The sequence below is a fragment of the Oncorhynchus gorbuscha genome, linkage group LG16 (assembly GCF_021184085.1).
Source record: "Oncorhynchus gorbuscha isolate QuinsamMale2020 ecotype Even-year linkage group LG16, OgorEven_v1.0, whole genome shotgun sequence".
Classification (NCBI taxonomy): domain Eukaryota; kingdom Metazoa; phylum Chordata; class Actinopteri; order Salmoniformes; family Salmonidae; genus Oncorhynchus; species Oncorhynchus gorbuscha.
This window is the reverse complement of record NC_060188.1, coordinates 60,298,121-60,313,758: the sequence shown is the minus strand read 5'-3', so window position 1 is coordinate 60,313,758 and position 15,638 is coordinate 60,298,121. Positions and strand designations below refer to the sequence as shown.

Genomic DNA, 15,638 nt, shown 5'->3' with positions numbered 1-15,638 from the left:
ATGTTCTCTTGATAAGTGTGTGAATTGGACCATTTCCCTGTCCTTCTGAGCATTCGAAATGTAACTTTTGGGTGTCAGGGAAAATGTATGGAGTAAAAAGTACATAATTGTCTTTCTTTCTTTCTAGTAAAAGTTGTCAAAAATATAAATAGTAAAGTACAGATACCCAAAACAAATACTTAAGTAAAAATACTTGAAAGTACTACTCAAGTACTTTACACCACTGAAAAATCATTCCTCCCCTTTATCTACACAGATTGAAGTGGATTTAATAAGTGACATCAATAAGTGATCATAGCTTTCACCTAGATTCATCTGGTCAGTCTGTCATGGAAAGGTGTTCCTAATGTTTTGTGCGCTCAGTATATGAGTCTGCTGTTGCCATGGCTCCCTGGAACTGTCTGTTGCCCATGATGCCTTGGCCCCCTAGCGACTCCAGGTAGAAAGACCTCTAGTAGCTCTGTGTTGCTCCTGTTGTATAACATTAACAGTGAAGGACCAAGAGATTTGCTGAATTCAGTAGCTATCGCCCTGCTCTGAGGATTGCGATGTGCAATGGAAACATTGTTTTGAATTGAAAAAGCTCTTCTCCATCATTACTGTCATATCTTCAAGATGTTCTGGGACTATGTGGACTATGAATATCAATTTAATAAACCACAGCTGGTGATTGTTGCTCCTCGGTGTACGGATGTGTTGTGTGTGTGTGTGTGTGTGTGTGTGTGTGTGTGTGTGTGTGTGTGTGTGTGTGTGTGTGTGTGTGTGTGTGTGTGGTCTAGCTCCTAAATCATTAGTCCAATCAAGTACAAAGGGAGACAGCAGCCTTTTTCCAGCAGGAATAAGTTCCCTCTATCCGAAGAATTGAAACCCTTGTATAAATAATTCATAGCGCTAATCATAAGATTTCCTTTCTCTCCCTCTCTGGGTTGTAAATTACTTCCTAATGGTTGCAATCTGTCCATCAGTGAAGCGTTTCATCGAGATTGTAAATCCATTTCTCTCTTTCTCTCCCTCTCAAGCTACTCATCAGGCTAGATGTGACTGTGAAACACTCCTTCACATTGCCATGCGGCTGCTACAGTACATACAGCAGACACCATTACAGACAATTTAAACAGTCATGGTAGCAAGGCAAACCCATCACCATGCAGCAATTGCAGACAAGATTTTCTTTCCTTATTTCCTCAAATATTATTTAGCTATTCATGGCTTTCACTGTCTCGCTCTTTCATAATATCTGACCCCTTCTCTCGGCACCACTGGTGTTGTCAATGACATTCAGACAGCTCCTCTTCGTTGAGCTTTGGAAAACACTTATCGCTAGTCATTTCCATCTCGCTGAGTCTGATGAGGAACCCTAGCCGAGTGCTGAAGCATAAGTGTTAAATCTAATAATTCCCATTAAGGAATGTATAATTAGCGTACACCCTGCTTTCTTTTGTCACTCACAACCAATTATATCTTGGGAATATTTTTTCTGTTTTCAAACATTTTTCCACAACTAGTGTGATTACGCGCTGAATTCAATCCGTGGAGCTCGTGATCAGCGTTACAGCATGATTACATTTAAAGGCAACGTTCCCCGTCAGCCGGAGACTGCATTCACAGTAAACCCTGCATATGTCGGCTTAATCTGAAATTACCTTCATATTTTAATCACGCAGTCGTGCCCCAGATGGTTTTGCTGGGGAAAAATCAATCTGAAAAATCATGAGGGAAAATTAGTGAGATATGAACAATAGTGCGTTGATTGCATCAAGGCCAAAGTATTTCCTTCTTCTGAATCCATCCAATACGGACCCCATTTACTACCCTTCTCAGCCTATGAGGAACCATGTTACCCACCAAGGTCCGTCTCTTTGTTATTAGCTGTTATGTAACCCAATTCAATCACATTATGTAACCACTGAAATTAATGCATTATTTGATGGGCTTACCTGGCAGCACCCTTGAGATGCTTGGACAAATTAGGAAGCTTGTCAGCTTGGTTCGGTCCTCAAGGACGCTCGAGTTAGGGAATTGGATTGGAGGTCTTCAATCCAAGGAACACCACCATTACAGTATGGGGCACAGCAGGTTATACAAATGTGCAGGTAGGAAACATACAGTACCCAACAGAAGGAGAGAGATGGAGAGACTGGAGGGGGAGAGAGAAAAATGGGTGAGAGGAGAAAGAGCATGAAAGAAAGCTACTTGAGGCCATTCCTGTAAATAGAGAATGTTATTACTGAGAGGTAAAAAAAAGTATTGCAGTTTGAAGTGAGAGACAATAGGGGAATGTCAAAGAGCACTTATTTATATATTAAGGTAGTTGTGGTTATCTTGAAACCTAAAATTTAGGCAGTCCATTAAGTTTATTCCAGATGCTGTTTTTTGTGTTGTTTTTTTTTTACAGTATACAATTGCATTTAGACAATCATTTTGAGAGTTTAGGAGTTTTCCTTTTTTGGAACAACCAATTTAATCTGATTATCATGGCCCCTGAATGTACAGATTCATGATATAAGTGTAACTGAAAATGAACACAATTTAATTTGAGGTGTTTCTATCCATGCTTGAATGTAGAAGTAAATGTTAAATATTATTTTGCCAAATGTTTTGTCTGTTTAGATCAAACATCATGTCATATAGAGTCTTCTTGATTGATTGACAATTGCTTCTGAGCTGTCATGCCTGGATTCCAGTCGCCTATTTAATTGTACAACTGTTATTTTGTTTATGCAATTTATTTTCTTTTTCCCCTCCTCCGCCACAGAAGGAAAAGACCGAGGTGTAAAACTGTCATCCTTCCTCTGTTGGCCTACGTGTTGCTTGGCAACCACCAGGCCAGAGTGCTAGCTCAGTTTGTTTACATAGAGTGAATGGGAACGTCAGCTGTGTGGCCAGTGCTGAACATAGTCAGAGCACAATGGATATGGGCCACTGGGCAAGGTTACATGGCTTCTAGCTACTAGTGTGGGACTGGGACTGCCAGTAGTGTCAGACAGAGTTTCCCATCTCCTAACCCAAGGGGTCACCCAACACAGTTGAAACTGGACCCATATCATAGAGAATGAGAGGCCTCTAGTGGCCAATAGGTATTAGCATTTGCAGTGCCATTGAGGGCTTCCACCACTTTAATATAGTCAACTGGGTGGGACTTCCAACTTCCTTGGCTGGTCCATTCTGGTGACCCGGTTGGAGTCGTGTCCAACTGGGTTACGAGGAGGGATCAGTCAATTGTGAAGAAGAAAATGGACTACTTCAAAATTGAGATTTCTTTAATAGGGTTGCCTATGCTGTCACATACGCTTTAACGGTACAAAGATGAGTCCTCTACCTCTATGCCCGGGTACATCAACTGTCTAACTGGCAATGTGGCAGCCATTTTGAGGAGCTCAATAAAATGCCCTGATAGAATGGACCGTTCCTCTAACATTGGGTTGGCATCACTGTGGTATATCCATCATTTGAGGAATTCGAACAGACATTCATTTACCATCCAAGGAAGCATATTATTCCAGACAGGCTACAGATTGATATGGCTTATAGCAGAACGTGGCCCTGCCATAGTATGGACTCTCTGACACCTCCTCACAAATACATACCTGTTCCGCTGTGACTGTCTGTACAGCATGTAGCATGCAAAGTGTTCTGTATACATCTGACTGCAGGAGCTGTTCTCTGTTAGTTCTCTGCTACTACTGTATTGTATGGAATGCAGAGCAAAAAAGTCCCCCTACTACCTATATAGTACTTTTGACTAGGGCCCATAGGAACTATATAGGGAATAGGGTGCCATTTGGGACACAACCTATGTGTTCCATGTATATCTGTGAGAAAGGGGCTTCATAGTCATAGTCCAGTTATGGTTCTAATTCAATGGTACCAACATCTCTTTAATAAAATGCAGTTGAATAAAAACAAACATGACAAGTGGCTTTGACAGATTCGTGTTTCAATGTTGCTGGATGTTTTGTGTTCATGATCATAGCTGCTTTGAAGAGATTATTTGATTGCTAGATCATTTAAATGTTTAAAAAAAAAAGAACTTCCAACAATATATGCTATAAGATTCCCTGACCAAGACGGATGTCACGTTGCAGGGATGCCAATGTTCATTCTAATGTTCTATTTAACTCTGATGCTAGCATTGCCCTTTGCACTTCCTCCTTAAGTCATGATAATATTTAACTCTATGATGCTAGCATTGACCTTTGCACTTCCTCCTTAAGTCATGATATTATTTAACTCTATGATGCTAGCATTTCCCTTTGCACTTCCTCCTTAAGTCATGATATTATTTAACTCTATGATGCTAGCATTTCCCTTTGCACTTCCTCCTTAAGTCATGATAATATTTCAGTGCTCAAGTGCATTGGATTTAAAAAAATGTGTATATATATATAATAAAATAAAAACATTTTATATATATATATTCTTAACTAGGCAAGTCAGTTAAGAACAAATTCTTATTTACAATGACGGCCTACCGGGGAACAGTGGGTTAACTGCCTTGTTCAGGTGCAGAACGACAGATTTTTACCATGTCAGCTCAGGGATTCGGTCCAGCAACCTTTTGGTTACTGTCCCAATGCTCTAACCACTAGGCTACCTGTTGCCCCAATTGTACAACTGGATTGGGGAGAAGTGGGCAAAAAAATTGTTTAAATTCAAATCAAAACTCTGAAGTCATCGTTTGGAGGTTTTTAAGTCTTTTATTAACATACATCAGCACCTAGCATGTCACAAAAGATCTTGCGCTTATTTAAAAAAAAAACAGTGTGAGAGAAGCGGACGCAAAAGAGGGAAGAGAATCTTTTTATTTCTATCTTTTAAATAAAAAGAGATCAGTAAAGCCAAGGAACAGCTAAGCCTTGCTTTGGGGCGAGTATTAGGGGTAGTAGTAGAGTAGTAGTCTCCTAGTAGTGCAGTAGGGAGAGAATAATAATCACTAACCAGGAGGTTATCAGAGTGAAGAAGTATACATTGAAATTATGTGGAAACGGTGTCAGTTACTGCTAAAGATGCAGGTTGGTCGGCTCTTACCAAGCATGAGGTGATTCTCATATACGGAAAAGGCTGCGAGGGATATGGAATCCCACCACGACTCACATTTCAAATCTCTCTTCAAAGAAACTTCATTTAAAAATCTCACTCAATCCCACAACAAGCCTCAATTCAAAGCGGCATAATCATAAGGGCCACAATGACCCCCCCAAAAAAAAGTGTTAGTCGATCATTAGTTGTATATTACTAAATATCAAACACTATTTACAGGACAAAAAAAAACGACATTGTTTTTTTTTTCTTTCTTATTGCTTTCTGGTTCCCACTCAGAACTATGTGGTAAGAACAGAGAGATATAACAATATAGAACTGTTCTATCTCTATGAATAAGAATGACTGGATTTATTTAGAATCAGATCAGAGGTGTGGAATCTCAGAAATGAAACTACCCTTGAACAGTAACAGTAATAAACAACCTCTAGATCATGTGAAGGAAGACAGACAGACAGTCCACAAGCCGTGTGTGTGTGTGTGGGGGGGGTCAATAATCATCTGTTCTAAACATTGGAACATTAATAAAGGGGATAATGAATTCTTGATGATCAAAATCATTTCTACGGCCTACGTGCAAAGCTAGTCTACTGTACTGTTTCTCAATTAGGGGTGAAATCAGAACTGAGTTGACTGGGTGAAAGTCAAGCAGGGAATGAGACCTGTGCAAAAACAACATAGTCCCAATGGTAGAATTACAATAGTGCCTCTGAGGCCATCAAGGGGGCGTGCATGTGAACTACATCATTTTAAAAGAAGGACGAGGGAAATTTAAACAGATGGAATGCAACAAAAATGTGAATTTGTGTCTACTGAAAAGAAGGGTATCATGTCATACAGCAGAGACTAGTGTGGCAGCTCTCCAACAACCTCAGCACAAGACACACCGTTCCGTTCATAGTGCCACAACGTGTGACGAATGTCCTCGCTCCCATCTGAGTACTCTAGATATAGTTATTGCCTAGTTTTCACTGGAGACGAAACAAAACGAGACTACAGCTATGGCCATGATTCAAAGACCCTGAATATTAATTTCTAGTACACTTTTAATAGGTAGTAAAAAATATACACATTCTCCTCTAGTCTGATTTTATGCTGGGATAGCACTAATACTTTCCCAGCAGAAAAACAGACTAGGGGAAAATGTGTGTATGCCAACAATAAACAATAAGAAACTACGATAGATATTCATTTTCAAAGTGACTTGCACATATATATATATTTGAGGGTTTTACTATGATATAGTACAATAGTACTGCTTTCCCAGCCTGTACTATGATGTCCGCCATGCCTTTGTCTGGTTCCCCGCTCCTCGTCTATCTGTCTACAGTGGATTATGAGTAAGGTCCCATGGCCAAACTGACACATTGAACATTTCAGGATTACACTTGGCACCATTTCCGCTCTGATCCTCCTCGCCCTTCCCCCAGGCACCGTGCCCACTTTTATCCCCAACCAGCTAGCTACCCAGAAGGGGGGGGGGTGGGGGTGGGGGGGTGAGGTTAGGACCCCTAGGCCTCAAGGGAGAGGGCCAGAGCAGGGCAACTCTTGGCACTAGGGAGGGTGGAGGGTGGGGCCCAGGGTTTGGGGAGAGGAGGAGGGGGCTTTGGTAGGAATAATTGTGATTGCTCACAAAAGGGTTTGCTCTAACTTTTAATAGGCTACCTGTCTGGTACAGGGGTCATGTCTGCTGTAGAAGACACAGACGTGAGCTACTGAGCTGTGTATATAAGCACGCAAGAAAGTAGTTCTCACTCTCTGCTATTTACTCGACATAGCAAATAAGGAGAAATATAAGAAATACATTTTCAAAAACAAGAGCTCATCATCAACCAATTAGCATCTCTAACAATAACTCGACAACCTTTTCGGTGGCTAACATTTTTTTGTTTTATTCTAGAACATTATACAGATTTTTTTTTTTAATGCAAGACTTGTTATTATTACTTTTTTAAAAACAGTTTCGTCATTGATGATGCGTTGTTTCTACTTCCCTCCACCGGACTGTTCTACTCCGCCATCGTCTAGTCGCTGTCCTCCATTACAGGGTCCGTGTCCCAGCACGTGATGTCAATCTCTGTACACACACAGTGCATAGATAAACATCCACAAATCCACTGGGTCAATCTTAGCACACACACACGCTTTAGTATTTTCATCAAGGGTGTCTTACAAAATGTCAAAGAAGGGGGCAGAAACAACCACATACCATCATCATCACACATCAGACTGTCTTCAAAAAGAAGTGTGACAGCAGTTCTTAAAAAAATGTGTTTCTGACTTCGCCAAACATGAAGCTCTCTCACTCACCTGGTGGCTTGTTATAAAACACTGGCGTCGGGTTCATTTTAGCAGAGCAGTCCTCCTCCTCCTGCGATTGGCTGAAGTAACCCTCGCTCGCCTGCACAGGCAGACAGATTAGTTAATAACAGTATCGTCTCAGCATATAGACATTTTCCTCCAGCTATGCCATCACAAGGGTACACGGTTCAGTATACTGCATGTACAGTACAGTTTGGGTTATCTTGGGGCAATTCGTGTAATCCAGTGCTGTACTGTGTGTGTTAGTGTATCTCTGTGTGTGTCAATCTTTGTTCCATATCAGGAACACAGAACAGACTTCCATCCTCTCAGTCCTAGGTAACCAGCAGCACTCACTACTGCCGATGTAGAATGCATTTACTGCCATCTTGTGGCCCATAATATTATCACTTTAGAAAAAGGAGAGATTCAATACAAGCATACAAAGTAAACAACTCACAACAAGTCATAAACCCCACATATGAAATGCAGGAAAATGTGTTCAATGTTAATTACATTCTGGTTATCAAAGTAGTTTCAAAGTAACTACATGGCATAAGGCTAACATAATGTAAAGTTCTGCCAAGTCATGTAATATGTCGTAATGACCTGAGTCCCTTCTTTGAGCAGCGTCTCCCCATTGGTCATCAGCTGAGTGTCATCTGAAGCATGCTGCAGTGCATGCTGGTAGCTCAGGGTCATATCGTGGGTCCCAGCCACATCCACCAGGCTGGAGGGCTCGTCCTCAGCACCCCCGGGGCCCCCCGGGTAGAATGGTACGTCTCCCATCTCGTCGAAGCTCAGCAGGGGCTGGACTCGCCCTCCAGGAGGCAGGGCCTGAGAGGGGGCGGAGCCTGTGGCAGGACTGCTGTCCCATAGGTCCACCAGGGGGTCTGCGGCAGTGGGTGCGGGAAGGGGCCTGAAACCTGAGAAGGGGTCGTAGTCGTCCGAGGTTGAGGACGGGGCTTGGGAGTCTGGGCGGGTCTGGGGGGCCACGCTCTGAACGGGCTTGGTGGGAGTGGACTCCTGAACTGGGCCTGGCTGCTGCTTCGGCTCACCTGGAGGGGAGGGAGAGAGGGAATGTTATCAAAAGTTATCAATAAGCCCTGATAGGAGACAAAGCGAAACAGTCCATCGATCATTCATTTTTAAAACAAACTATAGAAAGTTGGTTGCAATTTCAGTTTAATCCACCAGAAAAAAAAACAGAACAAATAAAACAAGAAATATTAAGGTTAAACTCAAATATACTAGTGGAGCTGTCACATGCAGCTGACAAAAATATATGGAAACGTCTGCGCTACCCAAAATTACAACCAACTAATTAAAGAATTACCGCAAAAGTGGAAGTGGGAGATAGAAAGGAACTTGTCTGTCTGCCCTGCATTAAAGACCGATTGTTTAAAGAATATTGTGATAAATAAAAAAGTATACCAGTTTATTTTAAGGGACAAAAAATTGACAGCTGTGCCATACAGATTGCAAAATAGTTAAGAGATCGAGTCAAAACTACACATTTTTCCATTTAAATTATAATACAAAATTCATGCAACCAATAGAACGTTATATATAGTGCCTTCGGAAATTACCCAGACCCCTAGACTTTTTCCACATTTTGTTACGTTATAGCCTTATTCTAAAATTGATTAAAATATATATATATATAAAAAAAACAATGTATAAAGTAAAATTTAAAAAAAGAAAAAAAATATATATATGCACACACATACATGTTACAAGTATTCAGACCCTTTAAATCAGTACTTTGTTGAAGCACCTTTGGCAGCGATTACAGCATCGATTCTTCTTGGGTATGACGTTACAAGCTTGGCACGCCTGTGTTTGGGGAGTTTCACCCGTTCTTCTCTGCAGATCCTCTCAAGCTCTGTCAGGTTGGATGGGGAGCATTGCTGCACAGATATTTTCAGGTCTCTCCAGAGATGTTCGATCAGGTTCTAGTCTGGGCTCTGGCTGGGCCACTCAAGGACATTGAGACTTGTCCTGAAGCCACTCCTGCGTTGTCTTGGCTGTGTGCTTAGGGTCGTTGTCCTGTTTGAAGGTGAACCTTCGCCCTAGTCTGAGGTCCTGAGCGCTACTGAGCAGGTTTTCATCAAGGATCTCTCTGTACTTTGCTCTGTCCTGACTAGACTACCAGTACCTGCTGCTGAGAAACATCCACACAGCATGATTCTGCCACCACCATGCTTCATCGTAGGAATGGTGTCAGGTTTCCTCCAGACGTGAAACTTGGCATTCAGGCCAAAGAGTTCAATCTTGGTTTCATCAGACCAGAGAATCTTGTTTCACATGGTCTGAGAGTCTTAAGTTAACTTTTGGCAAATTCCAAGTGGGCTGTCATGTGCCTTATACTGAGAAGGTGCTTCTGCCTGGCCACTCTACCGTAAAGGCCTGATTGGGGGAGTGCTGCAGAGATATTTGTCCTTCTGGAAGGTTCTTCCATCTCCACAGAGGAACTCTGGAGCTCTGTCAGAGTGACCATCGGGTTCTTGGTCACCTCCCCTCCCCGGGCGGCCAGCTCTAGGAAGAGTCTTGGTGGTTCCAAACTTCTTCCTTTTAAGAATTATGGAGGCCACTGTGTTCTTGGGGACATTCAATGCTGCAGAAATGTTTTGGTAATCTTCCCCTGATCTGTGCCTCGACACAATCATGTCTCGGAGCTCTACAGACAATTCCTTCGACCTCATGGCTTGGTTCTTGCTCTGACATGCACGGTCAACTGTGGGACTTTATATAGACAGGTGTGTGCCTTTACAAATAATTTCCAATCAATTGAATTTACCACAGGTGGACTCCAAGTTGTAGACACATCTCAACGATAATCAATGGAAACAGGATACACCAGAGCTCAATTTCTAATCTCATGTTTGCAAAGGGTCTGAATACTTGTAATCTCATAGCAAAGGGTCTTGTGTAAATAAGGTAACTTAAAAAAAAAAAAGATTTGCAAACATTTCTAAAAACCTGTTTTGCCTTTGTCAATATGGGGTATTGTGTGTAGATTGCTGAGGATTTGTATTTTATTTTAAATTTAAAATAAATTTTAGAATAAGGCTGTAACTTAACAAAATGTGGAAAAGGTCAAGGGGTCTGAATACTTTCCGAAGGCACTGGAGATGGGGGATACCGCCACCCCAGCTCTGCAGATTTTGCTGTGAAGAGACAGAATCATTAGATATTTTGTTTTGGTACTGTCCCATATGTAGCTTGTTGTTGGTCGCAGGTTCAGGAATGGCTGAAGAATTGAAACATTTACCTGGAGATAACTGCAAATAGCACTGCTGGGGGATTTGAAAAGTCACGATCGATCGATAATACTCTTAGCAAAATAATTGCTTTCATTTACAATCTAATCTGTAGAAACTATGAGAATAGAAAGGTTCATGTTTGTGAAACATCACAGCACAGTTGAAATATATATGGCAAATAGAAGTGGATAATGGTCAGAGACAGATGGGAGGGGTTCAGAGACAGATGGGAGGGGTTCAGAGACAGATGGGAGGGGTTCAGAGACAGATGGGAGGGGTTCAGAGACAGATGGGAGGGGTTCAGAGACAGATGGGAGGGGTTCAGAGGGGTTCAGAGACAGAGGGGAGGGGTTCAGAGACAGAGGGGAGGGGTTCAGAGACAGAGGGGAGGGGTTCAGAGACAGAGGGGAGGGGTTCAGAGACAGAGGGGAGGGGTTCAGAGACAGAGGGGAGGGGTTCAGAGACAGAGGGGAGGGGTTCAGAGACAGAGGGGAGGGGTTCAGAGACAGAGGGGAGGGGTTCAGAGACAGAGGGGAGGGGTTCAGAGACAGAGGGGAGGGGTTCAGAGACAGAGGGGAGGGGTTCAGAGACAGATGGGAGGGGTTCAGAGACAGATGGGAGGGGTTCAGAGACAGATGGGAGGGGTTCAGAGACAGAGGGGTTCAGAGACAGAGGGGTTCAGAGACAGAGGGGTTCAGAGACAGAGGGGTTCAGAGACAGAGGGGTTCAGAGACAGAGGGGTTCAGAGACAGAGGGGGTTCAGAGACAGATGGGAGGGGTTCAGAGACAGATGGGAGGGGTTCAGAGACAGAGGGGAGGGGTTCAGAGACAGAGGGGAGGGGTTCAGAGACAGATGGGAGGGGTTCAGAGACAGATGGGAGGGGTTCAGAGACAGATGGGAGGGGTTCAGAGACAGATGGGAGGGGTTCAGAGACAGATGGGAGGGGTTCAGAGACAGATGGGAGGGGTTGAATGGAGCTGAATGATGGGACTAAAACAAACAAAATATAAATATTGTAAAATATACTGGGTCCGTAAAATGTACAGCACATTCATTCAGAAAGCCTTATTTTAAAATGGATTACATTACCCCCCCCCCCTCATCAATCTACACACAATACCCCAAGTCATACAGTATATGAATCAGAGCGCCACTGGGGCCTAGAGACAGGAGCAGGGGAAGCCCAGCCATCTGTGAAGGCAAATGAGGCCTGGGCAAACACAGTCCCAGTGTGGGTGTGTGTGTGTTTTTGTATGGGATAAGTAATAGCCACGCTGTATCACAACCGGCTGTGATTGGGAGTCCCATTGGGTGGCGCACAATTGGCTCAGCATTGTCCGGATTAGGGTTTGGTCGGGGTAGGCAGACATTGTAAATAAAAATGTGTTTTTAACTAACTTGTCTAGTTAAATAAAGGTTAAAAAAAAATTGCCAACAGGCCAGGGCTCTCAATAGTTTTAAATGTTAACATTAACCATGTACAAAGTGGCATATAGCAACATAATCAAACAGAAAACAACTATTTAAGTCCTTGTTAGGCCCCAGTATAACACAACTCTGTCCAGTCTTACCCCACTCGTTCCGGCTGTCGTCCTCTGCCTCCTGGATGGGTGTGGTGACTATTTTAGGGATAGGCGTTGGGGACGTCCCCATGCTGTGGTCTGAGCTCCCTTCATCATCACCATCTGGAGGAAGGTCAGACAACACACATTGAGAGGGAAGACCATCACAACTTCCCATAATCACCACCCAACATCACCATTGTGCAATACCTTCAGTCACAATCAAAATGACACCTAACACTCAACGCCAACACAATAAACACCAACACAATAAAAACACAGCACTCCCCCACCATCAACAGCACGTTCAAAAATGTTACCAAACACTAAACCCAGTCAAAAAGGCCACCACAGAAATCACATAATGAACACAATGAAATACCACCATCGGTCACAATAAGCACAATCAGACTAGCCTGAACACTGCATTCAATTTCACACTGGAGATGACAACGGTGTAGTTATTCATTTCAATTAGCGACTTGGAATGGTGCAACAGCAGCTGTATATCTGCTCAAGCACAAATGCAGCTGGGGATGAGATCATGTGACGCATGGGTGACATCCCTGGCGGCGGTGAAGCGTGGGTCCTTCCCAGCAGGCTTTTGTGCATTTAGCTGTCAGTAAGCAGCAACAACAGTTATATTCCCATGCATGAGCTGCAGCAACAGTCACTCCCATATGGGAGTCTTCTCTCCAATACACAGCCTTCAAATCAGTACTGTAGGTAGAAGTTGCCCCTAACCACTGATACAGGTCAGACATCCCATGATTATGATTAGCAGAGTTCAAACGGAAGCTGATCCTAGATCTGGGCTTAGGGGCATCCTTCAACACCTCGCGCAAAAAGACAATCAGATCTTCATGGTGATGTTGTCTTGATCTAAACAATGAATTCACCAGAAAGCAGAAATAGTGTGTGAGGAATGTCCATCAAAATGACACTTTAAGTGATGTGGATAAATCTGTTTTTGAGTCAGCTAGTGATTCTCTGCTGTCTGTAATGCACATTGCAAAGAATGACCTGGGAGGAGATTTCACCTGAGGAGGGCGAATCTCGATGACAAAGAATTCATATCCATTCAACGAATAAACTCCAGCACATTATACAGGCTGATACACCAAACACAATTCCCTTCAATTCAATTTAGACCAGGAACTGCAGACACAATAACAGAACGTGCTCGTGATTACTAAGAGCCAAAGCACCAACAACCAAACCATTGATAATGACCAACATCACTGTGACTGGGAGCAACAGGACATACAGATGACTGACTGGTGATGATATACAGTGACTACAGCATCTTGCTTGGGTGGGGTTCCCACTTCACTACTAATCTAGGGGTCTTTAAATACTAAGAAGAGAGGACAGGATATTGTCCCGTCCTCATCAAAGCGGAACCATTTAAAATCACAGTTTCAGTTTAAGGGGGGAAATATTTGACATCCAGAGGTGAAAAGTACAGGCTGAATTTCATGGTGGTATAGGAATCCCTTTGCAGGAAAACCTTTGACATATCTAGGGTGTTGGGTCTAGTAGGAACCAGTTGGAATTGGTTGGCCACCCTCACCAGAGCTGCCTTCACAGACAGACCATACAACATGAAGACACAGTACAGTTCCAATACATAGGTCAGAGGTAACATAACGGTCACACAGGGCCCACAACACAAGCCCAGAGACCACAGGCAACACAAATGAACGAGCAGCTCGACGACGACATACACTCACAGGTCATAGTTCAGGAGGTACGCGAGGTATGTGTGTACGGGCAGAGCATCACAGTCCAGGAGTAGCATGAGAGCAGAAACAGGGTAGGGAGAAGGGGGTAAAGGTGGACACGAAGTGAGATCGCCAAAACAAGTAATGAAGCATGGAACCTACTGTGTGCAGGTTTGGTTAATTCTCCTCCTCTCCTCCAGGTGAAAACCTGCCCAATAGGGTTTACCATGACTAGTCCCCTAACCATACTACCATCTCCACAACCCCTGGATAAAAGATCAGACCTCAGTGGACAACATATAAACATTGCGACCAAGAGGAATAATGGAGTAAACATCATAGGCGTGAAGGGGATGGAAGAGTTGAAGCCGTTGACAAGATAGTGTGTTAGTACGTTAGGGTAGTTAGTACTAAGATTCATTTGTGATAGGATATATAAGAGGCAATAGTAGGCCGAACTAAGGGCCATGATCAATACAGCTCTTTGATAGATACAGCCATCATCAAGGGGGCTCCCGAATGGCGCAGCGGTCTAAGGCACTGATTTTCAGTGCTAGAGGCGTCACTACGTGTTGTTGTATGTGTCGAACTGCTTTGCTTTATCTTGGCCAGGTCGCAGTTGTAAATGAGAACTTGTTCTCAACTAGCCAACCTGGTTAAATAAAGGTGTTCTCAACTAGCCTACCTGGTTAAATAAAGGTGTTCTCAACTAGCCAACCTGGTTAAATAAAGGTGTTCTCAACTAGCCAACCTGGTTAAATAAAGGTGTTCTCAACTAGCCTACCTGGTTAAATAAAGGTGTTCTCAACTAGCCAACCTGGTTAAATAAAGGTGTTCTCAACTAGCCAACCTGGTTAAATAAAGGTGTTCTCAACTAGCCTACCTGGTTAAATAAAGGTGTTCTCAACTAGCCTACCTGGTTAAATAAAGGTGTTCTCAACTAGCCTACCTGGTTAAATAAAGGTGTTCTCAACTAGCCTACCTGGTTAAATAAAGGTGTTCTCAACTAGCCAACCTGGTTAAATAAAGGTGTTCTCAACTAGCCAACCTGGTTAAATAAAGGTGTTCTCAACTAGCCTACCTGGTTAAATAAAGGTGTTCTCAACTAGCCTACCTGGTTAAATAAAGGTGTTCTCAACTAGCCTACCTGGTTAAATAAAGGTGTTCTCAACTAGCCTACCTGGTTAAATAAAGGTGTTCTCAACTAGCCTACCTGGTTAAATAAAGGTGTTCTCAACTAGCCTACCTGGTTAAATAAAGGTGTTCTCAACTAGCCTACCTGGTTAAATAAAGGTGTTCTCAACTAGCTTACCTGTTTAAATAAAGGTGTTCTCAACTAGCCTACCTGGTTAAATAAAGGTGTTCTCAACTAGCCTACCTGGTTAAATAAAGGTGTTCTCAACTAGCCTACCTGGTTAAATAAAGGTTAAATGAATAAATACAATTAAATCAGCAAGACAACTAAAAGCACACTGCACCAGAGTGGGAGTGCAGAGAAAGAGGCCAAACCAGGAGTGTGCTGACTTACTGAGACACCACCTGTAATGGGATCTGTCATCCCACTGGGAGGACTTTTAGCACAGAGCACCGTGGGTTTTTGCACACTGCACAGCCACCCATCTCCTACAGACAGTCTCAACACGGTCCACTTTACCATGGGTATCTATATCACATGCTCACCAAGGACTCAAAATATGATAAAGCATGTCAGACCCAGGTTAGCTAACAGTAGTGCTGAGCTAGC

General features: G+C 43.0%; 1 protein-coding gene across 4 annotated transcripts in view; it reads right to left on the bottom strand.

Annotated features, from left to right (window-relative positions):
- Positions 1–6,905: 6,905 nt before the first annotated feature.
- The window catches only part of dbn1 (drebrin 1), a 118,869-nt gene continuing 110,136 nt past the window's right edge, over positions 6,906–15,638 (bottom strand). For 3 of the 4 annotated variants that reach the window (XM_046304248.1, XM_046304249.1, XM_046304251.1), the window contains 4 exons: positions 12,180–12,293; positions 7,951–8,399; positions 7,351–7,441; positions 6,906–7,117 (listed from right to left, as the gene is read on the bottom strand). In XM_046304248.1, the coding sequence (XP_046160204.1) occupies positions 7,065–7,117; positions 7,351–7,441; positions 7,951–8,399; positions 12,180–12,293 (707 nt within the window). In that variant the 3' untranslated portion in view covers positions 6,906–7,064. The remainder of the gene's footprint in view (positions 7,118–7,350; positions 7,442–7,950; positions 8,400–12,179; positions 12,294–15,638) is intronic. The other variant, XM_046304250.1, reaches the window with a different exon arrangement.